The sequence below is a fragment of the Nanorana parkeri genome, unplaced genomic scaffold (genome assembly GCF_000935625.1).
Source record: "Nanorana parkeri isolate BGI_ZX_2015 unplaced genomic scaffold, ASM93562v1 scaffold938, whole genome shotgun sequence".
Taxonomy (NCBI): Eukaryota; Metazoa; Chordata; class Amphibia; order Anura; family Dicroglossidae; genus Nanorana; species Nanorana parkeri.
In genome coordinates, this window is record NW_017307206.1 from 237,526 (window position 1) to 264,757 (window position 27,232).

The 27,232-nt window shown below is 41.5% G+C and overlaps 1 protein-coding gene across 2 annotated transcripts in view; it reads left to right on the forward strand.

The window, feature by feature from the left end:
• Positions 1 to 4,312: 4,312 nt before the first annotated feature.
• Positions 4,313 to 27,232, forward strand: part of LOC108795142 (ligand of Numb protein X 2-like) — a 35,290-nt gene continuing 12,370 nt past the window's right edge. The window contains exons 1-4 of one of the 2 annotated variants that reach the window (XM_018566333.1): positions 4,313 to 4,527; positions 18,878 to 19,335; positions 26,638 to 26,840; positions 26,947 to 27,143. In XM_018566333.1, coding sequence (XP_018421835.1) covers positions 18,947 to 19,335; positions 26,638 to 26,840; positions 26,947 to 27,143 — 789 coding nt within the window. In that variant the 5' untranslated portion in view covers positions 4,313 to 4,527; positions 18,878 to 18,946. The remainder of the gene's footprint in view (positions 4,528 to 18,877; positions 19,336 to 26,637; positions 26,841 to 26,946; positions 27,144 to 27,232) is intronic. The other variant, XM_018566334.1, reaches the window with a different exon arrangement.

A 27,232-nucleotide genomic window follows, 5' to 3' on the forward strand; every position in this document is an offset into this window, starting at 1 on the left:
AAAACCTAGACTACATGTAAAATTAATTAATTACTATGTCTGAATATACGAAAAATGTATTCAGGCACATAATAATTTGTTTCAGAATGTGCGGCGGCCATGTTGGCCACCAGCGTGTTCTGTGAATGCGTGCAACCATGCATGCGTGGCGTCAGGTGACGTCACAGGCCGATATTGGCCCCACCATTTTGGTGTATACCTAGATAGACCAAGATGGCAGCGCCCAACACATGCGGTGTTATATGACGTCATGCGCCCTGCCTCCAGAACACGCCGTGGCTGAATCCAAAATAGCATAAACATTTGTTTTGTTTGATGAAACGAATGAAACGTTTTTGGTTTTCGTTCATTTCATCTGAAATTAATTTTTAGTCTTCGCACATGTCTCATAATATATGTGTGTGTGTGTGGGTGGGGGGGGCAGTTTTCACTTTTTTTTTATTATTTTTAAAAAAAATTATTTATTTTTGAATTAATTTTTTTACTGTTGGGGGGCTTCCGGGAAATATTAGGGGTCCAAACAGACCCCCTGACATTTCCCTTTTAAAATAGAGAAGAAATTGAGAACACCAAAATCCTCAATTTCTTTTTCAGCATCCTAGGCAGTCAATGAATGGGAAGCACTCAGTATAGGGACTTCCCATTTATTCAGAAACTGCTGATTGTAAATATTTTACGATCAGCAGTTTCTGAATGGGGAGGAGCCTCTGTATTGAGTGCTTCTCCCCATTGAGGAAATCTTGAATGAACAGGCTGTGATGTAAATCACAGCCTGTTGATTCATAACTGGGGACACATAGTACATGTGTCCTTACACTCATTAAAACTGAGGAAGCTCAGTTGAATATGACTTGCTATACTATGACCTGAATAGAACACATGTAATGCTTCTGTGAACAATTTGATCTTCCTTTTTGATAAGCAAATTTCTGATTGCTACCAATACATCTGAAGATAAGAGCTCACTGTTCTATAACACAATATGCTTTCCATTTATGGCCAGTGCCACACACTGAACAAGTAGAAAACATTCTGCTCTTGTTGTATCATGATCGTTTATAACTGAAAAGTAGTTTGGTCGTGATTCAACACCGCTGTTCTAGTGGGTGCTCCCCCTTCTCCCTCCTATCCTACAGACAACTCCAGGTGATGACATTAATGGGGATTCCCTATTGTCTGGATTCAGATGCTAGACGCACAGTTCTTGCCTCCGGCAAAACAGCTCATGTTAATAACCCCTGCACATTCAGCACATTCTGTGGTGTGTCTACTTAATTTCATTCTTTTTAGTGTTATCCATGCATTGCGTGGTCTTCTAAAATGCCGACCTGCCAACTTTTTAAAATAATGCCCACAGGTAGAAAATTATTGTGAACAGTTGTAAAGCAGAGGAATCTATATATAAAATCTTTCTTTTAAGAGACTGTATCATTGGCGGAAGGGGGAAAATTGCTAAATGTATAAAGTATGGGCAGCTGCCTCCCAAATCTTCCTGGCATGGCTGAACCCCCACCCTTTCTGACAGGCAAAGCTTCAGCACTTTCAACGTGACCTCTTGCACATTTCTATTGGCCAGTGAAGCTGGCGAACATGGTGGTGGGGCAGGGTCTTATCAGCAAGCGCCGTCAGTACCTGGAAATGTCTGAGACTTGCCAACTGCAAAAAAACTGAAATTAGCATCAATTAAAAATACCCTATTCCTTTTAAACGGCAAAGGAAGATGAGTTGCATTGTCGAGGTGCCAATACTGATAAACCTGAATGATTTCTAAGGACACGTGTCAAAGTCTGCATTCACAGATGGTTTGCTAGTTGAATGAAAAAGGACAAAATGGTGAACAAACATAGAACCAATTTCTGAAATCCTTATAGCAAATAACTCAACTTTGTAATATAATATATTGTATATCAGCCACATGAGCATCAAAGGAAAAGGTAATTATTCCACTATGTATATACCACCACAGCAGGTGTCCTTGTATGTAAGGTGATCCATACCTTCCTTGCTATTTAAAAGACATTGAAAACTGATATACCAGACAGGATCACCATTATGGTGAAAGCAGAAAACATTTTATTGCAGGTGTGACAATACCAAACACAGCTCAAATTGTGGCTTATTCCTGCTAAACTGGCTGAAAGTTGGGCCGTAGTTGGCCCTGTTGGCAGCTTCAGGATTGACAAAAGATGCATCGGATGTAGCCATTGTTTGAGTATTCCAGATATCTTAACCGGCAGAAACCCATTTTAGAGAGGTGCCCTCTCTTTTTGGTATTCTGACAGTGGCTGCCGGCCACCTTCAGAATAAAAAAAAAATACCAGATAGGGAAATGAATAGGATTGCAATAGCCAATAGCAGGCTGACTATTGCACCCGCCCACTACTTCAGGTCCACATCTGCTGATTGATAACGGCAGTGGGAGGGTGCAATAGCCACCGGCCGCTGTCAGAATAATAATTTGAAAAAAAAGCTAGCAGGGAAATCAGCAGATATCAGGTGATCCCAGAAAGTTTTAATCTGCTAGATAAAGCAGAGTAAACCTTTCCGGGATCAAATGTTTCTCTCCCAGGCGTCAGGGAGCTGCTTTCTTACAGCGGGAGACTCCTGGGATGTCGGGTATTCAGGCAGTATACTGCAGCTGCCTGAATACAGTAGCCAGCAGTGGAGATTTCTCCATCCACGTTGTTTAGCATAGATGGGGAAAATCTGGCAGCTGAACAAGAGGAATCTAAAAGTGTATGGCTAGCATAACTGTGCCACAGTACAATGGCTATCATGACAGTAGGTCTTAAGCCTAGCTGGATGAAATCTACTATATTAAAGCACTGTGAGAGGAATTTATCAAAACTGGAGAAAACAAAATCTGGAGCAGCTGTGCACAGCAACCAATCAGCTTCTCTCTTTCATTTTTAAATCTTAACTGAACAAACTGGAGAGAAAATCTGATTGGTTGCCATGCATAGCTGCTCCAGATTTTGTCTGCTCCAGTTTTGATAAATTCCCCCCCGTGTATCTTAACCTCCCTGGCGGTATTCCCGAGTGTAGCTCGGGGTTAATTTTCCATACCATAAGCGGTAACCCCGAGCTACACTGGGGAAAGCCACATAGCATTTACTTACCTTGTCCCTCGAGCAGCGCTGTGTTCTGCGGCCGATGCCGTCTTCCAGGTTCCGTCGCTTGCGAGCGTACCGGCGGGATATTCAAAAAGATAAAAACGACAGACGACAAAAAATTCGAAAAAAAAATAGACCGAAAAATGACATGAAGAAAAAAAACAATCAAACCGCCAGGGAGGTTAAACAACTGACATTTAAAATAAATAAATCAAAATAATGTTTCCTCCTGTCTACATGTACTTACTCCAGTATCCACTGCACATCATTGCTTTGGACTGACTTCTTAAGAATGACAGCCGTGCACCATTCCTGTGCAGTGCATATCGTCACTTGTCTCCACCAGGGTGGGTGTGACAGTGCAGGACCACAATTGTGGCACAGTTGTCACCCCATAACAGGAAGTGCCTGAACAAGTACCTATACTGCGGAACGCTAGTTCAAGCTGCATACTTAAAAAGAGAATGTAATTTCAAAACTTCTTTTGGAATTATATTAACATGTTAAAACTTATATGAGATTTTAGTGGTTGGGTTTATATCTACCTAAAAGAAATGCAAATATCTGCCATTGCTGACTTTTTTTGATGATGCATACACAACAGAGCTGTGATCCTTACCCGGCTTTCATTTCTCGCTATCAGGAGCACAGATGGCAAAGAAGAACTCGCACAAAAGTGATATTTCAGTTGAAAACTTAGTTTTCTGGTTTGATTTATGTCCGGGAAACTCCAACAGCAAAATCCCCCTGCCAAAATTCTTGACTCTGCTCCTGTTTTGTCTGCATTCCCCAGCAACTTCTGTATTCTTTCAAATACATCCTGGAACTTGACTGCTATGCTTTGCCACTTTGACGTAGTCTCCTTTTTTATATGTATTTAGGATACGATTAGAGACGAAGAAAATGCTATTTTAATTTTTTATTGCTATTTGTCTGATTAAAGTACAACCCTGCAACTGGTTCTTGTATCTAAAACTTGCCATTGTCGGGTTGTTTTGAATTTCGAGAACAAGTTGTTTAATCATTATCTTTCTATGCTGAATTCCTTGCTGTAGCTGAGATGAAGAGTTGAGTGTTAATGTGCTAGTTATGAAGAGTTCCTTCTCATGAAATTGAAGATGACTAGGCCTCTTTCACTCCTTACTCCCCCCTACACAGCTCCTCCCTACACGAGGTGCTCGTTAATAAGATGGAAATTCCTGGCATGTCACAGAAGAGTGGAGGGATTTGGCAAGCAAGCGCTTTCTCAGCTGCTTGCTCACCTCTTCATGGGACAATCTATTAAACATCTCTGAGCCAGGAAGAGTTGCCTATTGGTATACAGTTGGGTTGTGACATTCAGTTTCTGCAAGGTATTCCTAACATTTGCCTCTTGATTTGACAATCACATTGGACTAAGGAGCAAAGCTTGGGGGTATGTGACCTTTTGATTACTAATCCTATTAATAAGGCACCTTTGTGTTTTCAGCTATTAAATTACAACAGAGCTATTATTGTACATTGGATTATTTACAGCTTTGTTGGTAGGGAATGCATTTATATTATGGAGAATGTAATGGATGTGCTGATACAAAGTCTCAGTCTGAGATTTTTATGTTGTGTGTGTTAAAGGCATTTTATGTTGTAGGGGTCTGTTTTTTTTTCTTTTGCATCTTTATTGCTGAAAAGTATCTTTACTTTTGTATACGGCTTCCTTTATTCATGTACACTTTTACTGTATGTTACACGGTATGTGTAAATATCCTGTTGATAACTGGCAAATTTTATTTCTTATCTTACTATACAATCAGACTGTTCAATCTTCTTTAGTTTTACCAAAACTGTGTAAAAGAAGGGCAAACCTAAGCAATCATTTTCATTTGTATCATTTCAGGCAGGCCCTTGCATTACATAGTTGATGGTAGACCTAAAAGAGAAGGTAAACTCAGATTGTATAGTGTATGGCCATGTTTAGGCAATGGCCGTTGTCCAGCTCACCTTTCTGACAGGCTTGACTAGACCTTTGTGCATTTAAACCAACTATGCAGCTTTCACATAGAATAACTTAGCTGCTGATTATGGCAGTGCTTTAGGACAATGTCACTCTCTATATTTCTTTCTCTGTTATAAACTCTATTGTATTATACCAATAAATGTCATCCTGAATTGATATTTTCATTTTGGATGGTATCAGTAGGTTGATTTACTGTCCATCTTCTACTATCTACTAATGAGATTTGATGGCACTTAATTGGTCCTCAGCTCCTAACAGAAGGACATTAAAAAGGTGTTATCTTGTTCCAGATTACTTCACATCTAGTTACTCTACATTGCGGAAAATTCATTAATAGAGTGTCACACATTAATTTGCCTTCGTAATGGCTGCACAAATTGGGTGGATTAGAGAATTCTGGTAGAATTATCTCAGCACTTGTGTTCCAAAGAGACACGTGAAAGCAGCATGTTATTTTCAGGAATCATTTAAAATGGAAGTATACAATTTGGGTAAAATTGGCCCGTACCATCAAGTAAACCATATTGTGCATAAAGCAGAGACCAGGGAATCAATTCCGTATGATTTGCTCGCTCGGAAGCACTGCTTTTGCTTTTGAAGCAGGTCTGCTCATGTAAACTGGTAAAGCACCACTTACCCGATTACCCCAGCCATTGCAGAATGCACAGCATGACTAGAAGCAAGAGCTTAGGCTCATTACTGTGTTCCTATTAAGAAGTTCTGTGCTTCATATAGATAGTACTTAATTAGGAAGTATACTACTTTCTTATTAGGCTATTTATATATGATAGATAGCAGTCTTCTAGGCCCAAATGTTCTGTGCCACTAAAAGTGGGATCTCCAGTGGATCGTGCTGGGTGAGCATAGGTCAGGGAGCTTGGCTTTCTTTCTGGGAGGGAAGGGGGGAAAAAAGGTGATGTCACTGCTGGACAAAGTTATAAGTGATCCTATATTTGTGTGTGTGTGTATACAACATATATTACACCAGACATATGCATAAATCAGAGGTACAGGATAACCTTCAGTACATTCCAACATCTTCCTACAATATACACCAAAACAGTCTCACAATCTTCAGTGACCCTCCAAGGAAAAATGCTCCATTGTTAGAGAGTCGTGATGCAGTAGTCCAAGCTGCTAATCCTTGCACCCTAAAGCATTTTGGGAGGTCAAGTTACCCTGAAGTTGTTCTTTGTTCCTTAGGCAAGTCATCCATGAAGTGATATGCAATATCTGCTTATCACTTCAGCCATGCTAAGCATCAGATAGGAAAGTAGCAGAGAATTATACATACCTGTTGACAAACAGTCACGGCCATTACTATATAAGCCTTTCAGTAATATTTCATAAATATGTTGCAGTATTCCAGTGTGGCAGTGTTTTCTGTGATATATTTATAGATTTTTTTATTAGTGTTTTTATACTTGACATCTTTTATTTATATTTCCTTTTGCAGTAAAATGCAAAATGTTTTCCTTTCTTGCCCAACAAAATCAAACCCACTGATATTTGGTATGCTGTTGTTGCGCGATCCGAACCACCCCCCGCCCGAACTGCTCCCTGCACTATATTGGCTGCGCTGATCAGTGCGGATTTCCACACAGCTTTCAATGGAACCGCGCTGATAAGGGGCGTTTTTTAATTGCGTTTCAGCGCTGAAACGCAATTAAAAACTCCCAAAACCTCCCTTTTGAGATCAGCGCTGATCCGCAACTGCCCTGGTGTGAATGGACTCTAGCAACCAGTCGGCTCCAAAGTTTGGGTGAGTATAACTTTTTTATTTTATTTTACACCCTAGATTAAAACGAGCACTTAACCCTTGAAGTGCGGGGATAGCCCCACTGCAAGGGTTAAGAAATGTTTTTTTCCTGGAGTTCTTTAAGCTGGTAATACAGAGCTCAAGACTCAAGCAATGGATGGCCATGCCGATGCCACCTGGCTCGACATACTTTGAAAAGTTTATGGGGTTGGGTGGAAAATTGTTGGACGTACAGTGACTGCAACCAGTCAAATGCAGTCACTGTTTGGGTATGTTGATGGATGTGGTTACAGCATGTCAGAATACGATAGCATTGATGGAGGAATCTCACCTGCCGACTTGTGTCAATAGAGGAATCAAGTGATTACTCTCATTTAGCCCACGGGGCTGGACAAGAGAAATATAATTGGGAATGTATGGCTAGCTTAACCCTCCAGCTAGATTCACACTTAGGCGACTCCTGACCGCGCGGCAGTCCGTGCGGTTTTGTGCACGATTGCTGCGCGGTTGGGAGTTGCCAAGGTGTGAACCGATCGCGCTGTGGGTGTCATTATTTTCTAATGGCACCCCAGTCGTGCGGGGCGGATCGCGGTGTTTCCCGCTGCGATTCCGCCTGTGCAAGTGAACACGATCACGGCAAAAAAAAAAAAGCTGTGCGTCGTATGTCGCAAAAAAAAGATTCTCGTACCTTTTTTTTAGCAATTGCTGCACGGATGTCAACTCATTGAAATCAATAGGGCCTTGTGGAAATCTCTGTGTGCACTAGCACAAGATCGCTCGGCTCCGGGATGCGTGTCCTGGGTGTCATGCAGGTGGGAACCTACCCTCAGAGTAAGGGGTCAGAGGTAATCAGAAGTCTGACAATTGCAGACTTGTTATCTGTGGGCCCCATTCACTGTCTCCCAGTGTACATAACAGTGTCACTTCATCGGACTCTACAGTAAACAGGAATTTAAATTCTTATTTAATATTGATTATCATATTCAGGAGCAGAGACACTGAGGTCAGGCAGTTAACAGCCTTATGGTTTCAGCTGATCTCTGACCATTGATTCTCAAGCTAAAACATTGAAAGTAGCTACAGCTATATATTTTTTTCATTAATATTGCACAGTTCTAATAATTTTCAGATTTTGCCATATGCCCAATCATGACTGGTTCTCTTTTAAAGTAAATCACCTTTCATATGGAGGCAAGATTAGTAGTGTTGAACAGATTTATTATGTAGAATTTGCTTTTCTCAGTGCAAAAGAAAAGTGGGGGGAGGTGTAATTAACTTAAATTCCCTAGTTGTGATGCTTATAGATGTCAGAAGAGATGTACACTGGCTCATATGAATGCCTTTTAGACAAAGTATGTAGTGCTTTATTATAATAAAACATCAGGCCTCCTCCATAGAATGAACTGTCCAGGGAGCCCCAAGGCTGACAAATAGTATTAGTGTTGCATTACAAAAAAGGCTATGCAAACATTGCTAGAGTGTATGTAGACAAGAAGTAGCTGCATTGAGGTGGCAGGCGATGAGCAGCATTGAGGTTGCAACAAAGGATGGACAAATGGTGTAAACGGGTATTCTATTAAATAATGACAGTTGTTTATGATATGCAGTGCTTTAGAAAAACTAATGTCATTCAGTTTGGGTGTACTTCAACTTTAGGATGCGTTTTCATCATATGCAAGTAAGATGAAGGATACTGAATGAGATGTACACAACTATTAAAAATGCAGACCGTCATTATCTAAAGAAAAATAACAGTTCTCCTAAAAGTTGTTTGTTATGTATCAGAGTTTATGTAGATGTCACAACCCTTCACCTGGCCCTTACTCGGTGTGGCTGATCATATTGATAACCTCTTTTGTTAATGGTCTGCTGAGATGAGATGTTGGAAAATCACTTCAATAGTTGCAATTTTATCAGTCATTTATGATCATTTTTGTGCATGAAACTAGCCAATTGTGCTACACGTGCATTGGATCAGATGAAAAATCCTATGATCTATGGCCAGCTTAAGCAGTTGAAGAGAAGCTCTTCACCTGTAAAATAAACATTTCTGCATAGTGAGTTTACATTAAAGTGGATCTCCAAACAAAACATTTTTGAAGGTTGAGGATCCGTTCCTGACGTGAACATTTTCAGCCACATCGTCTTGCTACCACCTCTTGTCTATAGTTTGGTTAAGGTGAATGTCTGACATTTTACGATTTTAGGCTTGATGACTCAGGTCCAGCTATCTTGGTTTGCTATTCACATAAACAGACAAGTCTAAAAAGTGAGGACCATTTGACATGTCATTTTTTTTAAATGGCCCACTTCATATTTTACCGGTGGTCATATATGTGCCATTCAACCTAATATGTCCATGTTTGTGTTGGATTTGTAAAAGATGTGCCTCTATCAAGAAGAGTATTATCAGAATGATATAACTCTCGTCAGCATTTATAGCAATAATATTTTTAGCACTGGGGAGGAATGTAGCAGTAAACAAGACTGTACCTGAAGCGCATTGCATCTTATATTATAAAGCAGTGTTTCTCAACCTTTTTTTAGTCGCAGCACCCTTTAAAAATATGCACTCTCGGGGAACCTCAGTCTAAGATGTCATCAATTTTAAGGTGGACCCCATGCAAAAACACACACAAAAGTGGGTTTACCCCTTTACATTGAAGTGCCCCTTCAAATCAAGATTTCCCCACCTTCACATAAGAAGAATCCTTTGCATCAGTAGCCCTTCCTTCACATCTGAAGCCTTTCTTTCATGTCAGAGTCCCCCCTTTCACATCAGAGTTCCCCTTTTACATCAGAAGCCCCCTTCACATCAGTCTTCATTCCCCCTTGACATCAGAGTCCCACTACCACAACATTTTGAGGCACTCCTGAGGAGGCCAAGAGGCACAACACTGTGTCACGGCACCCAGGTTGAGAAAGGCTGCCTTTAAAGGACAAGATAATCATTGGATGGTGTGTGGGCTGAGAACAGCAGGAGAAAACTTTGTGACAACAACGTTGTAATATAAATTGACTTTGGCTTTGAAATGTTAATTTAGATCCCATTTTTGTGCTGAATTGATGGTGCAGAGATGAGTGCCATGGTGCACGGTCTTGGCATACCTGTAGAATATGTTTGTGTCTGGTAATAAACAGTATGCATCCTATAAGCCAACGATTTTTAGGTGCTTATATAAGAGCAACTGTGAAAGTAGAAAAATCCCTCTGGATGAATCGGCTGTGTCTGGGTTTTCCGTTTAGCCATTCGTTCTATACTTCCATGAGCCCGATCTGCTTCATGTTTAATGGCCTTGCCTCCAGGTGAATTTAATGTCTTGAGTTTCTTTTTTGTAATTCCGAATAATGGCTCTAGCACTGTATTGTCCTGTCAGATGTCATCAAATGTCACAACCTTTTAATTGCACTAGCTGTATCCTTACCCATGTTCTTGTATATTGCCAGCTGGGTCTTGTTCACACTAGTCGCCATAAACACATTTTTAAGGTTAGGAAGGTTAAATTATAGAGATTACCGATTTATGTTTTACAATAACACGCCTTAAATATCTTAACAGCTTTGACATAATATTAAGACATAATGTGTGTATCCAAAGTATTTAGTTCTTAGCAACATCGAGATCTAATACCCCTTACCCCTAGTTCCCATTCATACCTATGCTGTACAGGAACGCACTGATGGCAAAAGAAACTTTACTCATGTTGACTCCTGCTTATCCATGTTTTTGACACGCCAATGCATTTTAAAGCATGTCTAAACTCAAAATAATGTAATATACTACAGATTACCAGTCTATAGGTGTGGTGGCTGCATTAGTTCTTTCTTTCTTCATTGTCCCCTGGTAATCCTGTGAATAACACACATCCCTTCCATGTGTGAGTACACTCACTCCTGCACTGTGTCTGTGGAAGAAGCCACGGTAGCCACCCAGGTTTGAACTTTAAACATATCTGCCTTTTTTCATCTCCATTACATGTGTGGTGATGAGATCAGAAGTTTACACAAGAACTTTTTTTTTTACTTCCAGTGCATCTTACAGGAAGTGAAAAGGATACCAGACTGAAAAATAAAAACAAATGCAGCCAGCACTTCTAAGGACAGGGAAGCTTCATGCATATTAATTCTGGCAATAGCCAAAAATAAACTTTATCCTGCAAACAAGGAACTCGGATGCAAAACTTGGATGCAAACTTTTCTAAACCACATTTTGGATTATGTCCAGAATTGTTGTAAACAAACAGAAAAGCAGCAAAGCAAGCGTACTTTCAATGTCACTGAGTGGCTTGTAACTATATTAAAGGCAATGTTTTTTTGGATTTATTTTTTTTTACAGTTGTGGCTATTATTATTTATTATTATTATTATTATTATTATTATTATTATTATTATTATCCCTGTATTATAAACACCACAGAAAAAAGGGAAAAAATAAATAATATTTTTATATAAATAAATATTAATATACACACAGCACAAGATTGTAGACTGAAATAAGGAGTCGGTTATCTGTGGGAGGTTATGTGTTGATTAGTCATACAAGCTTGTGATATCTTCTCTATTTTGTACACAAAGTAAGCACAACATGTCTACAGGTGATTCATTGTGAAGTCATGGAAATGATGGGGTATCCTTGTCTGCTATTTTATTTTCCATCTCTTTCAGCCATAGCATTGTCGTCTTTATTTAACAGGGCATTGCAATGGTGTCTAGTGCACATTACTCTCTGCCATGGGGCTCGAAGTATTGCAGCCAAGTTTAAAACAAAGTAAGCAAGTTTTTGGTTTTCTGCAGGTTTGGGAGCACGCATTTTAATTTCTGTCCTCACAATGATCAATAATCCTTATGGTCAACTCTGTTCCGGCTGCAGACACACACACATTCAGTAGGATGCAGAGAGTAGCTGAGAAAGCATGCAGTCAGTGCTCATTGAGATGAACATGTTGCCATGTCTCTTGTGTTTTGTACTGTAGAGACGCATTGAGATCTATTTATGTGTTTTTTTCCCCACACTTTCACCCAGGATTTACACATTTTTCCAATGTAATCCAACTAGAAAATGTGTGAATCCTGAGTAAAAGTTGTGTGAAAACATTTATAAATAGACCCTATTGTAATGGACATTTATAGAGCAATTCCAGGCAAAGTAAGTCAGACGTTCACTTTATTTTCCCTTAAACTCGGTGTATGTTGTTCCCTGAACTCAAATGTTGTTCTACCTCTGTATCACCTATCTCATTCAGACTTCCAGGCAGATTTAATTCTGGTTGGTGGCTGTAAGAGACCTATTACTGTCTTTTTTTTTTTTTTTTTTTAATATCCAAAAAAAAATAACTTTCTGTGTGTAGAAAGCACCACAGAGGGTGTTCCAGGATAACCACATTACTGACAGAACGGAGTAATGGACTGGGGAACTACAGCAATACTCATCTGGTAGGCAAGGAATACCTCTCAACTTAAAGCAGGGGTGGCCAATAGGTCCATCGAGGTCTACCAGTCGATCACAAAGATAATGCTGATAGATCGAAATTGTAAGTTGGCTCAGTCAAGCAGGAGGAGGCTAGCCATGTTAGGATAAGCAGTGTAGTGAAGGAGGCGGCGGCTCTGTGCATCTTACTCATGGGCAGGAGTTGTACTGAGCCAGTGGAACTTGGCTTAGCTCTGCAGCCTTGAGTGCTCTGCCAACATAAGGAGCTAAGTCTCCGGGGGTGGGGGGTCTGCAGCAGCTCTAAAGAGGACCTGTAGAGGTCTGAGTGGCCCTGTGTGCTGGAGCTGCACCAGCCCTGCGATTCCAAGAACATGGAGTCACGAAACAAAAAATATGACGACAGCACTGTGATGGTTCAGCAGCTTTATCCTCCCGCAGGACAATGATATGGCTGCCCAGAGCCAGATTTCCAATTCATGGAGACGTAGCAGTCAGGAGTCATAGATTGATTATACTGCTGATTAGTTTATAAGAAAGAAAGAAAGTGAGAGCCAGGAATGCTGACACAGCTTGGCCATTGCAGGTAATAGTCCCATAGTTTACACTTCTGCTGATAAGAGTGTTGGGTCCAGCTAAGGGCCTGTTCACACTAGTACAGTGTGTTCATCGCACAATCCTGTGGGATGAATGCACTGTACTGTGAAATCAAACCTACCCTGTGTTCTGGTGTAGGCGATGCATTGCGTTGCCATTCGTTGGTAGATCTCATTGAGCTAGTCATTTAAAAAGTAGATCTTAACACAAAAAAAGTGTGGGCACCCCTGACTTAAAGGGTTAGTCCATCTTATTCACAAAATAAGAAAATGTGAGCTAAATCACAATATCCTCCTTAACCCCAACCTTGGTCCTCGCTGCACTTATGATGGCCCTTGCCCCACTCCAGCCTGTACAATGGTCTGTATAGCATTATTTACTTTAATACGAAGTAGTATACACAACTGGTGTAAATTGGTGACATTACCAAAGACGCTATAAATAGAAACGAAGAGGTATTGCATTTCATTCCCAATTCTCGTGAGTGCAATTTAATACCTTGTTCCTAATTTATAGTAAACCATCAAGGTAATACACCAGACTATTATGACCAGAGACAAGACAATACAATATACCTAAAAGAGGAAGTGGTGATGTATTTCTGGTAATTCTGAGACACAAGTTCACGTCCTTGACACACACTATGGTAGTGTGACCATATAAGGTCAGTGATGTCACAAAAGCATCCCACTTCTCTGTTTATGTGCAGCTGCGGGGTGGGGAATGCCCCCGCCACTGCTGACTGGGTGGGTAGCCCCATGTCCCTTCCAGGTTTAGAGGAGCTTGGGATTGGACTAGGTTCGGTGGTCTGAACCTGAATTAATTCCTAGATATAACCACTTGCTGGCAGTCAGAGTTACACTGGAGACTTTCATTAGCTCTATCCTGCAACTAAAATAACTTGCAATGAATTGCTAGATGTAGCAAATGATCACTAAACAAAAGAAAGAGATGGCTCCCTACACATGTAGCATTTTGTCGCAATCAATCGCACATCATTGGAGCAATGCACTATCATGCAAGACTGATTGCTACTACATAAATAAATAACCCTGATGGGTTTTCTCCCTTTCACTCTCTATCCATGTTTGATACAGTAAGTAAGAAGCTCTAAGTCTGCCATACACATGGCAATTTTCAGTCAATTTTAATTCATCAAGAATTGACGGTTGCAATACAGTTTATTGGAAGTTCAATTTGAAAAAGGAAAATAGCTGCAGGAATTTCATTTAAAAGCAAACCGATTTTTCCCACTGAAGTTTAAAGGGGCAATAGCGGTCCTATCTCCTTGCATTCCATCGAAAACCACCATTTTATGTCGTCGAGGTAGTGAAGCCAGGATGTAGTAACAGCTTGTTTGGTTTACTGTGCTAGTATGTTCTGTTAAGAGGGATGGCTCACCCACTATTCTGAAGAAGCCCCATGTGCTGGGGGGAAACGCGTCAGGGATAGCGTGATCCAAGCTTCCCTCACAGCTCAAAACTACCTGTCGAATTAAAAGCGAATGGTTGGTTTAATGGAGTAACACAGAACGGACCGAGCTATGGCTGCTCAGACTCTAGAGCTGCAACTACACCAGAGGTCTGTATGCCAGTGTCTTCCACCTCAAATACATCTTCATGATATTGATTGGTGCGGCCGTACGATCAGGAGACATCCTCCGACATCACTCATGAGTGAGACAACACTAAGCCGCTGTAAACACTTTGGAACACTACAGGGTTACTACCAACTCATCAAACAATCTGATGCGATTCCTTAATTGTTACATACCAGCAGCTACTAAACGGATATTTTCTACTTCCACGTTATCTGGAGTTCTATGAGAAACCATAATCCGGCTGTGGAATTTGTTTGGACTGCTGCAATGAAACAACACATGGAATGAGTGACTATTGAAACAAGGATACATCAGTGTTTGATCCACTATCACTGGGTGCTCATCACCCGTGAAGGGTAATTATAAAACCATTTATTTATGCACATATGAGCTGTTGCAGGGAAGCTTTAAGGTTTTAAGATTTTAATGTTTGTATTGTGTGGTCTATTTTCTACTTTATTAAAAATTATTTGTGATATAACTATCATGTTACTAATTATTAACTAGACAGCTCCATCTTGGGATTTCCTTGTCGCTTAAAGGAGAGCTATGGGGTTAAGGCTTTTCCCCATAGTTTTCCTTAGGGTAACGGGAGGACACAAACTAGCGTCCTCCCGTCACCCTAGGCTCAGTATACCACGAGCTGTAGCTCGCGGTATACTGAGACGCCGCAGCTGTGAAGTTATGAAGAGCTTGACCTGAATTTAAGCTTTATTTTCACTTTTAGTGAAGACCAGGCCCTTCCATGCCTCCTCTGCATTCACAAGAGGCACTACCTTAAAGGAGAACTATGGGGTCAGTGTTTTTCCCCATAGTTCTCCTTAGGGTAACGGGAGGACACAAACTAGCATCCTCCCATGCCTTTTTTAGTCAAAGGGTCAGTAACCCATACTAGGCAACCAGGCTTTCATTTATTCACGTCAGATCAATAAAAGATCATTCTGAAAGGTTGTTGTAGGCTCTTGAACTTTGCACATTGCCTTCAGCCTTATTGAATTAGCCTGGCTGTGTTGGACTGAAACAACTGGGCTGCACTGAATGGGTTCTATAGTATTTATTCACACTATATCCATTTTGTTCCTGCCTTGTATGGAAAATTCACATATTCATGTAATGCATACTGCAGTACTTCCAGCTGCTAACAAGCTGTAATATTGTCAAAAGCCACAGTGTGTGAATTCGTGCTGTTTGCTTAGCTTTTATGTGTGGGAGTGTAAAATATGTCACCCAATTCCCCTGGCAGCCCCTGTACTGTGCTATAAAAAGACATGTGGTCCATGTAATAGTAAAGTCAAACATGTGGCTCAGCCCTAGGTATAGAAACTGACAGTGTTTTCCATTAATATATACATTCGAGCAGCCCGATATTCGGCACCTCCCAGAATCCTTAGTTCTACAGTCACGGTGTATTTGTAATACCTGGTTCTAGGCTTTTGCTAGTAAAAACAAGTAGGGTCAGAAGTTCCGATGCTTAAATGCACCAAATTAGCATATCAGCCAAACGACTAGCATTTTGAGGAGGACAAGTCACCAAATGGCAGCCTACATATTTAGTCAGTAAATTTTATCTTTTTAAGCTACCCTGACCTATCCCTAATTTTTAACCTTACCCTTTATAGCTCAGGTAAACCTTCTGATTTTATTATTGTAATGTAGTTCGGTTGCATGCACAGTAATAAATATGATGTCTTTTTTGTATCTAGTTAATTTCCATTCACTGCAGCAATGGGTGAAAACACCCTATACTAGCAGCATGCTGGAGAGCCGGACCTCTACTCAACACGGAGCTCATCAGTCCAACATGCACCCTGCACACAGCTCCAATCAACAGCTCTGCTCAGGGAGCATAAGCACTGTTGATTGTAATATATATGTGCTTAAATACCCAACTGTGTATCCTCAGCAGCCATTCATGAGACCTATGTCAAAGGGGAATGGGGATCTTACATTAGCACAAAGCTGGTCAATCAGTGGCTGTGCTTTAATGGTAATCTTCCTCATCAGGAAAGACCACAGAGCTGATACTGCTGGAGGGAGCCTGGAGCAACATTTTCACAGGGAAAGCAATTTCAGCATTTCTTATACTGTTTATGTATCTGTTGCACTTCTAATATAACTTTCATTCTTACCAGGGGCGTCCCTAACCCTTTTTGCCGCCTGAGGTGGGGTGTGTGTGTGTGTGTGTGTGTGTGTGTGGGGGGGGGGGGTTGGATGGGAGGTGCTGGTGGAGAGTGATGCCACTAAGAGCCAGGTAGGACGATGTGTAAGGGCTCTGCATCTCCCTGCCCAGCTCTGGGAGGGAGATGCACATCCCGCCGAGCTCGGTGGGACGTCGGCCAGAGCAACCCAGGTTGCTAAGAGCTGGGAGGAGAGATGTATATGGCCCTTACGTATCTCCCCATCCGACTCTTAGCAACCTAGGATACTCTGGCCAGTTGGCAAGCACACTGTAAAGATTGCCGCTTTGCCTGCTGCTCCCCCACGTGACCCAAAGTAATGCCGCCTGAGGCAACCGCCTCAGGCTGCCTCATTATTGGGATGGTCCTGCATAATGACCCTAGTCATTATGATCTCATTATATATCTACCCAGTATTCTTTAGTTGTACCTAAACTATTAGCTTTCATTCCCACCTACATTGTAGGTGCATTTAGGGATTCCTGTATCAGGATCTTGCAATTTCCGGTAGCCGGAATCCCAAATCGGCCATGTACAAGCATCTGTCACCCGTTCACGTTAATGATCGGGTACCGGCAGCTGCATTTGAAGGCGTCAGAGGGCTGGCGCGGCGCACCGCATTTTACATGATTACGAATCCATTACTCCCAGGGAGTGATGGATTCCCACGCATGATCGATGCATACAGGAATCACTAAATGCACCTACATTGTAGGTTTAAATGAGGGCTTAAACTTTGAGGGCCTACCTAAATGACCCATTTAATCTGTTTACAATCAGGCAGCCTATTTCAATAAACTGTTAGTAGATATCAAAGACGGTATACAGTCAGATTGTAATGTGTATGGTATGCTTTAGTAGGTTATATAAAGACAACAAAGAATGTTTTCAGAGACGGAATCGAGTAATAGAACTGTTTTAATACAATGTAAGTAAAGTTTGTTTTTTGTTATGTTTTTGCTTTTGATGCTAAATCTTTTCCAGTGAGGTTATAGTTTTTTCTTTTAAAACAAAGGTGTTTGCATTATAGCCGTAAAAGCAAGAGGTACTTTACTTTACTTTCACCAGTGAATCATTGCACAGCAATCTATTTTCACCAGGTAGTGCGACTGTGTGCTGTGTGTGAGTCACTGCCGCGTCACATGGATCTGCTTTACAAGCCATGCCAGCTGGCAGTGAAAGGGTTTTGTGTTAAGGCACACCTACTGCTGTTTCCTCTGTTTGTTCTTTGCTCTACAAAAAAAAATTCTATAGCATTGAATTTCTTGGCTGCAGGCACAAGAGGTACAATAAATCGCTGACCTATCTGGTTATCCTCTGGTCAGTGTCCTACTTTGCATGACTGGGCTTTATGGACTATGTGTGACAACATGTCCTGTGCAGGTACCCTGGCGGAGCACCGTGCTGCGAGGCATAATGTGAGAGCCCTGGGAACATGTAGGTATCTAGCGTAATGCAGAGTTCTGTGTGATTTACAGTTTGTTGCCTCCCTCTATGAGCTGTTGCAGAAATAACCAAGCAATGCCGTGTGCTGCTTCACACTTAATGATTAGTAATGCAGCAAGATGTACAGGGAAGTGAGATCAAGTGTGTTAAAGTGCTGCTTTCAGTGCTGGACCAGCCTGTGAATTAGTTTTCAGTACCCGGATTCATGCTTGACTTTCTGCCAGGAAGGGAGTCACTAAGAGTGACAGGTTGGACCTGGCATTGCTGGGAGATCTGCTGCGGCTAAGTGTATTGCGTATATCTTCTATCTTCATTTGTCACATTGTTGTCATGTGCACACTGCTAGATTATGTTCACTTCTCTACCTGACACTGCAAGAAGACTTTCCTGCTTTTATTGATTTTATATAATTTGTTTTCATTAACCATTTGCTTAATTGATAAAATTACTTTGCAGTACACAGAAAATGTTGCGTTTATGCACTTATGTTGTCTATAGAGGCCTAACATTTGACTTGAACTTTGCACAACCACACCTCGGTTCTTTTTTTAGTTGTAATTACACCATACAGCTATTCCCTGATGTCCTGATAATACCAGCCCTGTGCTGGTGACAGCCCTCTTCATTTACTCAACAACTGTGTAATAATAATGATGTAACTTTAATAGCAGAGAGTTAGAACATGACAATCCATTTTTGACCAGAGACCTAAATAGTTCTTGTTTTGACAGTAATTTTTTTTTTTTTTTCTTTGTTTTTGGATTTAGAACGTCATGCTGTGGCCACCTTGTCTGTAATCCTGGCAAGTCCTAACTTGCAGAAATTATAAGGAGAGAATGGCTGACTTGGCACCATCAGAAGGAACCTCCACAACGCTCGAGCTGTGCCCAGACTGTGGACAGCTTCACCTGACAGCTGAAAATCACATCTACAACTTTCAGGATGAGGTGGATGATGAGCTGGTCTGCCACATCTGTCTGCAGCCACTGCTGCAACCCATGGACACACCCTGTGGTCACACATACTGCTACAGGTGCCTGAAGAACTTTCTACACGAGAAGGACTTTTGTCCTATGGACCGCAAAAAATTATGTTTTCAAGACTGTCACAAGTCAAGCCTTCTGGTGAGAAACCTGTTGGATAAGTTGAGCGTCATCTGTCCATTCCTAGCAGAATGCAAACATGTCATGCAGCGCTGTGAGCTGGAGCCCCACCTGCGCAACAGGTAAACATTCCATTAGTTCATGTAAAAGTTTTCACTTCAACATGTGTATGGTAAAAAATAAGTGTAGAGCTGCAACAGTTAATCGATTTAGTCGATTAAAATCGACGATTGAAAACGTTACCAACGTTTTCGATCGTCGATTCGTCGGCTATCGATTGATTTACCTGTTATGTCTCCGCTACTTTTTTTGGCTCAAAAAAAAGTAGCTGAGACATAAGGTTATTGTTGCAGCCAGGGCCGCCGTAGGAAGGGTGAGGCACTCGGATCTGGCACAGCTGCGAGGGGGCACAACCAGGGCCGGACTTTGGGGTGTGCGAGCACAGGGCACCATGGCAACAGGGGCGCCAGGTAGCCAACACAAGTTGGTAGAGGGGCGGCATAGCCTGCAGCTTCTCCTCGGATCCCTGCCTGTATGGGCAGAGGCAATGGGGATCCGAGGAGAATTGGAGCACTGCAGCCGGTGGGGGTGAAGGAAGGAGCTGTCATGGCTCTCTCCTCACCACTCGGCCATCCTGAAGTGACAGCACCCCCAGCTTCAATGCTCCATTTCTCCTGTGCAGCTCTGTGTGTGGCTCAGGATGGAGATCAGAGGATCGCTAAATATCTGTGATATTTACCAATCCTCTGTGTGCAGCACCAACTTTGGAGTGATCAGTACTATGTGTCCCCAGCTATGAACGAGCAGGAAGTGCTTTACATCACTTCCTGTTCATTCATGAATTTCTGAATGGGTAGTAGCACTCACTAAAGAGGCCTCTACCCATTGACAACTGGATGATGGTAAATATTTCACTATCACCAGTTTCTGAATGAATGGGAAGCCTCTGTACTGAGTGCTCTCCATTCATACAGTGCTGAGGCTGCAGAAAAAAAAGATTGAGATTGTCCTTTTTTTAAAATTCTATTTCAAAAGGGAAATGTCAGGGGTCTGTTTAGACCCCAGATATCTTTCCAAATGTTTATGCCACCGGCTCAGGTTGCAGCCTTCAGGCAAGTCATGGGCTGCTGCAGAAACAAGAAATTTTTTGCAAAGTTACTTGTTTTTTTCGGTCAAACTTTTTGGTCTGTTAAACATACCATTGAGCATGTGTTGTTTTTTTTTTAATATTTGTTCAATAAGTGCCTTCTCTGGTGTGTTTTTACCCTTACAGGCTCAGTCAGAGACTATACCCTTACAGGCTCAGTCAGAGACTATAACTAAGCCTGTAAAGGTAAAACATGTCAGAAAAGGGCAAGGCCAACAGTTTGCTTATTTGGCCAAATAAAGCTTTGTGAAGAATAGTCATGGTGTTGGTATGTGGCCCTTTTGGTCTTTGTACTGGCAGCACAGGCTTCAGTGACTGGCACCTGGTGTACCTGCAGCATAAGGGAAGATTGAAGTTTGGAGCAATGTTGCTTTTCTGCGATTCTACTGAATGTCATCAGGAAGTGTTAGTTTTACAAAACACTTCACTTCTCCCCCCATGTTATGAAGATGAGAGGAGTGTCCCATAGTCCTAACATACTTTCTTCCCTTTGGTGACAAAGTCCTGGACAGGAAGTGTTACTTGCAAGATCATGAAGTGCAAAAAAGTCTAAAAAACTTGTGTAGCCAACACATCTAAGGGACTAGTAAACTCTAATATATGGGTTTTTAAGGGAGAAAGCACAAGGTCAGATTTTATTACTGGATCCTGTGGGCACACAACCTTTGTCACCCTAATAAATGTAGGCTTTGTATAGGGCAAGCTTTCAATGCATCTCCCTGGATTGGTCTGCGTGTGTTCAGAGATACAAATTCTTTTCTTGCATAAAATACATTCACAATACACACTACAATTCTGCTTTCTGTATGCGGCCTTGATTGTGGAAACACTGATAAATATCTTCACTCTGCATTTTGGTTATACTCTACTTCATGACACTAACAGCCAGGCATTTTAATAATTCACTGGTATGTGTGGCTGTGGGGAAAGACTATATAGAACAAGCTTGGCCAGTCTGCGTTAGGACTCTGTCAAACACTACTAGTCTGATTTATGTAGCTATAGTAAATATTGTAGACATTAATAATGTACATAGCTAAACACATCTTCATGTTGTACTGATTGTGATATTTATGCACGTTATGTGATGTCAGATTTTAAAAAGAAAACAATGTCAATATTACATAAAACCAATGCTTTGTTATTCAGCACAAATGGATAAACTCTTCTCCCTTGATTGGGTAAGCGGAGAAAGGAACAAACCAATCATAAACATTCACAATTACGCCTGTAGAGTACAGTTGGATAGATTCCATGATAACAAAATCATACTTTTTATTGTTTTCAGTTTAAAAAGTAGCCTTCAAGCAGCCAAGCCTGGTCAAAGATCAGTTTGTCTTCGGGTACCACAAGCATTGTGGTGGTTTAAGTTATTGGACACCGCAGAGAATAAATTGTTACTGGACAGATCAGAGGATCAGCAATGGGACAGCCATTATAGCTGCCTTCATGTACATATAAACTACATTCTAATAAACACTGAAATGATTATTTGGATTAAAAGAGATTTCCACTCATCCTCATAGTTATAGCCGACCTGTGACAAAGAAGCTGTCACAGGCCGGCTCTATCGATCGGGAAGTGAGAAGAAACATGCACCGATTCGCTCACTTTCGATTGTCTCCCTTGCAGTGAGCGGTGACTGTCGGCCACAGCTGCCCGCAGGGATTCCCTCCTCCCCGCTCTGATCCTCCAGCTCTGAGTGGAGGAATGGAAGGGAGAGGGGGCGGGCACAGCTGGCTCTGCGGGCACAACTGGCGCTCTCAGTATATCGTGGGTCGCTAGTATATGTCCTCCCGTGACCCTAAAGAGAACTATGGGGAAAAAAAAACACTTACCCCATAGTTCTCTTTTTAAGCTGATCGGTTTCAAATGAATATCTAAAAAAAAATGTCATTATTCATTGCTGACAAATTAGATCATTCTAGAGCCATATTAAAGCCTAATTTACAAACCTTATCCATGTGTAGAAGGAAAACTGTTCTGTAGATTTCATCTTAAATACAAAATTGGAGATCATAATTACCATTCAGATCAGCTATAAACTCTAACCAGATTAAAGTTCAGACTCAAGGAATGCTGTCCAGCTTCACAGTGGAGACGGCCTTTAAACCAAAAATTCTGTGATACTGGGTTAGAGATCCATAGCTGGTTGGCAGACATGGGTAAGGCACAAGACTCCCTGTGAGGTCCAAGCCCATCCTGGTTTCTCCGGTACCTCCAGCAGATGAAGTTCCGCTCTGACTCTCCAACCCAGGAATAATTTCTGCCCCCGACTGGGTCCACACCTGACCACCTGCAGGCTTCAGGCCTGGTCAGACAGCTCACACATAACACACCTCCCCCAGGCAGGAGGCCTGGGGGAGAAACATTCTCACATGTTTAGACCCAGATATTTGTCCTTTCCCAGCATGCACCACTGGCCATGAAATTCCTAGTGATTGGCTGGAGAGACATAAATATCCATAACATTCCATTCACACATAGCGTATTACTATAGCTATGAACGTGTGGAATCCACTCCTGAAATTGCGCTTGAACTATTTTGCGCTTTGTTTTGCGCGGTCCCTGCAATAGTCTGAGCAATGCACATTAAAATGCATTATTTTTTAATGTTTAGAGCGGTTCCGCATGCATTTGTATGGCCAAATACATGCGGACAACCGCTCCTGTGTGTGTGAATGGAGCTTTATTGATTGCTCTGCTCCTGTGGCAAGGCTACACCCAGCAGCAGGCAGATGCCATAAATAACTGAATCCTTAGGAAAAGTCAAATGAGTGCAGACTATGTAATGAGCTATATACAGTCCTAGCAGAATATATTTAAGTAGTCACCCCACTTAGGGCTAGGTGGCTACAGTGATAAGTGCTGAACTCCCCGCACTGAAATTTACAGTCCGGGCTGAAGTACACTGCATAAAGTGAAGGACACGGAGTCGCTTGCAGTCCACCTTGCTTATTTAACAAACATCTCTATTCTTTATCACAGAATAAAAGGTGTTCTGTGATTGGACTGCCCCTCCTCCATTCACAGAATACCTTGGGGGGAATTTATCAAAACTGGAGCAGAAAAAAATCTGGGACACGTGCCCACGTGCCCATGACAACCAATCGGCTTCTCTCTTCAATTGCTCAGTTAAGATTTGAAAATGAAAGAGACAAGCTGATTGGTTGCCGTGCACAGCTGTTCCTTATTTTGTCTACTCCAGTTTTGATAAATTCCTCTCCTTGTATTGTGTGAAAAGAATACAGATGTTTTCTGAATGGTGGAGGTAGAGAGGGGATGAATCAATGTTAGAGCTTTTTCCTAACGCAGCATACACACATCAATAGGGGTAAATCATTTTCACACAGCAAATGTGCAAAAGTAGTTTTTTTTTTTCAAGAGTTCAGCTTTAAAAACACCATTCACTACAATCAGGTACTTGTTTTAAAAAGATCACTAAATATATTTTGAAATACGTATGCCAGTTCCTGATTCTATCATCGCATTGGCTTCCTGTTATGCACAGCGCTTGTTGAGTGAGTCAAAGCTACTGTATATTGCTTTGCACAGTGCTTTTATTCTAACACTGTAAACATGTTTACAAGTGTAGGGAATACAGGAATGATTTAATCAATGTACTCCTTCATTGTCTAGTCAGAATTCTGGGCTTCAGTCCTGAACCGAGCTGTACTGTCTAAATGTAGTGCAGGTCAGGATCCTGACTGGTTGGGAAGTCTGATTGAAAGAAATTCCAAATTCTTTGCCAGGTCATACTGTATGTTTAATAACTAGATTCTGTGTGCAGGATTCATACAGCCCTCTGCTCAAAGAAGGCACATACACTTTTCTTCCTTCCTGCTCAAGTGCCAGGCAGCGTTTACAAAGTTTGTCCTTTTGTAGCATTATGGGCCTTCTGTATTGTGTTTGCAGTATGGAGACAAGGTTATAGTTGTAACTTTGTAACTTTATAAACATTGACGTTTATGGATTTACTTTGAGTTATCTTTTGTAAGTGGTATGTGGTACTAGCTGAAATAGGAATTGAAGGGCACGTTGTACACTCCACGTCCTTGATTAATGATTTCATAGCCCAGACCTAGAGACTGCTCTGTAAATATTACACAGTTTCAAAGAATCGCCTCATACTCTGTGATGTTTGTTGTTGAACTCGGAACCATTGACCTGGAAACCGTAAATCCTGTGTATATACAGGTATATAATATCAAAAAAAAAGCAGGCAACTAAATATTTTACTTATATTAACACTTGAAATCAAAGATGCCATTGGACTGTATGATATAAATACTTAAAGGGTCATAAGTGTTTTTAGTGAAAAATACTTTTACAGGATTACTGTAAGTAATAAGTATTTTGTTATACATTTTTTCTTTAACCAGATTGAAAATATTTTGCACAAAGTTTGTGACCACCATATTTTATTTATTATATTTTCTGTTTTTAGTTACATGAGAGGAAATTATATTTCTAAATAATCCCTTTTCTTGAAGAGGAACTCCGGGCAGTAAAAAAATTACCCCTACCCCTGCACTGCAAGGGTTAAATGCCAGTTTTGGTCTAGGCGCTAAAATAAAAAAGATCTACTCTCCTGATCCTCGATCTTACCTGGCTGCTAGACCGGTCCTGACAGCCCCTTCTACCCCAGGCACCGGCAGTCTTAGCTCTGTTGACGTCATCACGTCTATGCAAGGTCCATTCACTTGCTTTAGATGTGGGGACGCAGAGGGACATTCAAGGGGTGTGAGTGTATATTCTTTATTCCACTCAAGCCCAAAACGAGTAGCCAACCCTTGCAGTGCAGGGGTAGCCCCACTGCAAGGGCTAACTTTTGGAAATCCTGGCGATCTGCTTTAAGATAATCCATTAAATCCCTTCTTCAGGCTTTATACAAAGTAAAAATAAAAGCCTGTGGAAGGGATCTAAGGAGTCCCAAAAGCTTGAATCTTTCATAACATGAGTTGGCCAATTAGTTATCACTTCCTACTTTTTGCATTGATTGGTGGCTAACGCAATACAAGATACTGTCTCAGTACGAATGGGGCAAATCATTTTAGAGTGCATGAGTCAGTCAGTCCAGTCCTAAAACTCAACTCCGTGGACAATTAATTTACCATTGTTAAAGCTGGTATACTTTCCTTTCCGTTCCCTCAAAAGCAACTGCCTGTCATGCTGGCTTTCTTATACATTAGGCTAGACATTCGAGCAGCCCAGAAGTACAACAGGAGCTTCTTTTGGGCCTCCGGTGGTGGGGACTCTATTAGTCTTTGCTAGACAGTACATGATGATGGTATATTTTGAAAAATCTAAAAGATGGCCACCTTTCACCTTGAAAATGAACAACCATTGTTTCTTGTATTTCCAGTCAGAGTATCCCTCACACTACACAATAGTTGGTCATTATATATGTAGTTTGCTAGTGTGCTTAGCATTGTTTGTTTATTAGCAGTAGTTGTTTTTACCACATACGATGGGTGCTTCTTGCCAGGCTAAAGGTGCCCATACACCTTCCAATTATCTGCAGATTTTCTGTTGTCAGATGGAAAAAGTGCAACAGATTGGCCCAGGTGGAGATTGCTCCATCAGCACAGTTAAGTGTAGATGGAGGAATCTGTTGCACCTTTTCCATCAGACCATAGAAAATCTGCAGATAATTGTAAGGTGTATGGCCAGCTTTAAGGTGCCCATACACTGCATAGCACTGTAAATCTCGCTATCATACGAGAATCGTGCAGTGTATGGAAGCGTGCAACCGTTTCTAATGTACGGTCGCACAACTTTTGTATATCGAGCATGTTGGAAAACAAGCCGAGAATGGTACGATTTTCGGCTGGTTTTTAACATGATCGAGAGATCACTGCCGAACGGGCCGGTGTGCGCACGCGCCCACTGCCCGTTCAGCATTGCAGTCATCGGAAGCCCACCCCCAAGGGGGGCGGACTGGCGATGATCACAAGTACGATCTGCCTGTCCAAGATGGGCAGATTGTACGTTTTTTTTAAAGTCTTGCGAGGGTTGTAGAGTGTATGGGCACCTTCAGTCTAAGCAGCCTAATTTCCTAACTTGATTATGCTGTGTGTAGACATTACGACACCAAAACCTGTGCTTTCATTAATGTTTTGTGGGATACCAGAATATCTGTGGGATATTTTCAACTTGCACTTCTTATTCTTGGGTTTAATATAAATATATTGTTTGTGTCGACAATAAATATTTTAAATATTGTTTTCTTAAAAAAAGTCAACTAACCAGCAATGATTTGCCTGTTATTCCCTAGGTGTGCAGGTTTCAGAAAATACAGAGCAGAGAAAGAGAAGAATAATGCCCCAGGTGGTGTGGCCAAGGCTCCCCTCGAGAATGAACCCTGCCAAGCGAGTGGCATCTCCAGTATCCTGGCAGAGTCTTCTATGGCTGCAGTGGTGGCTCTTGGCACATCTGAGCCAGGTCTAGTTAATCCGGCATTTGATGAACATGATGACGGTGAGTTGTTAAGGATGTTATGACCTTTTTCCTATTGCTTTTGTAACTTTTCTGCAATATTGTAGGGCAATTTATATCTACTATAACCTGGTTCATGTTCTCTTAGATCAACCTCACAGGACAAGTCTAGTAGCAGAGACGAGCACCATAGAGATACACCGTGATGACTCTGAAGAAGAGCTTGGTATGCGCATTGTGGGGGGCAGAGACACTCCTTTGGGCAATATTGTGGTGCAGGATGTGCTAAAAGACTCTTTGATTGCTACTGATGGCAAAATTATGCCAGGAGACCATATCCTAGAGGTAAGTAGGCTACATAAATACATAGACTATATTTAACAGGGTGGCAAGTTGCAACTTTCTTATAGTGTATGTAAATTTTACATACTCTA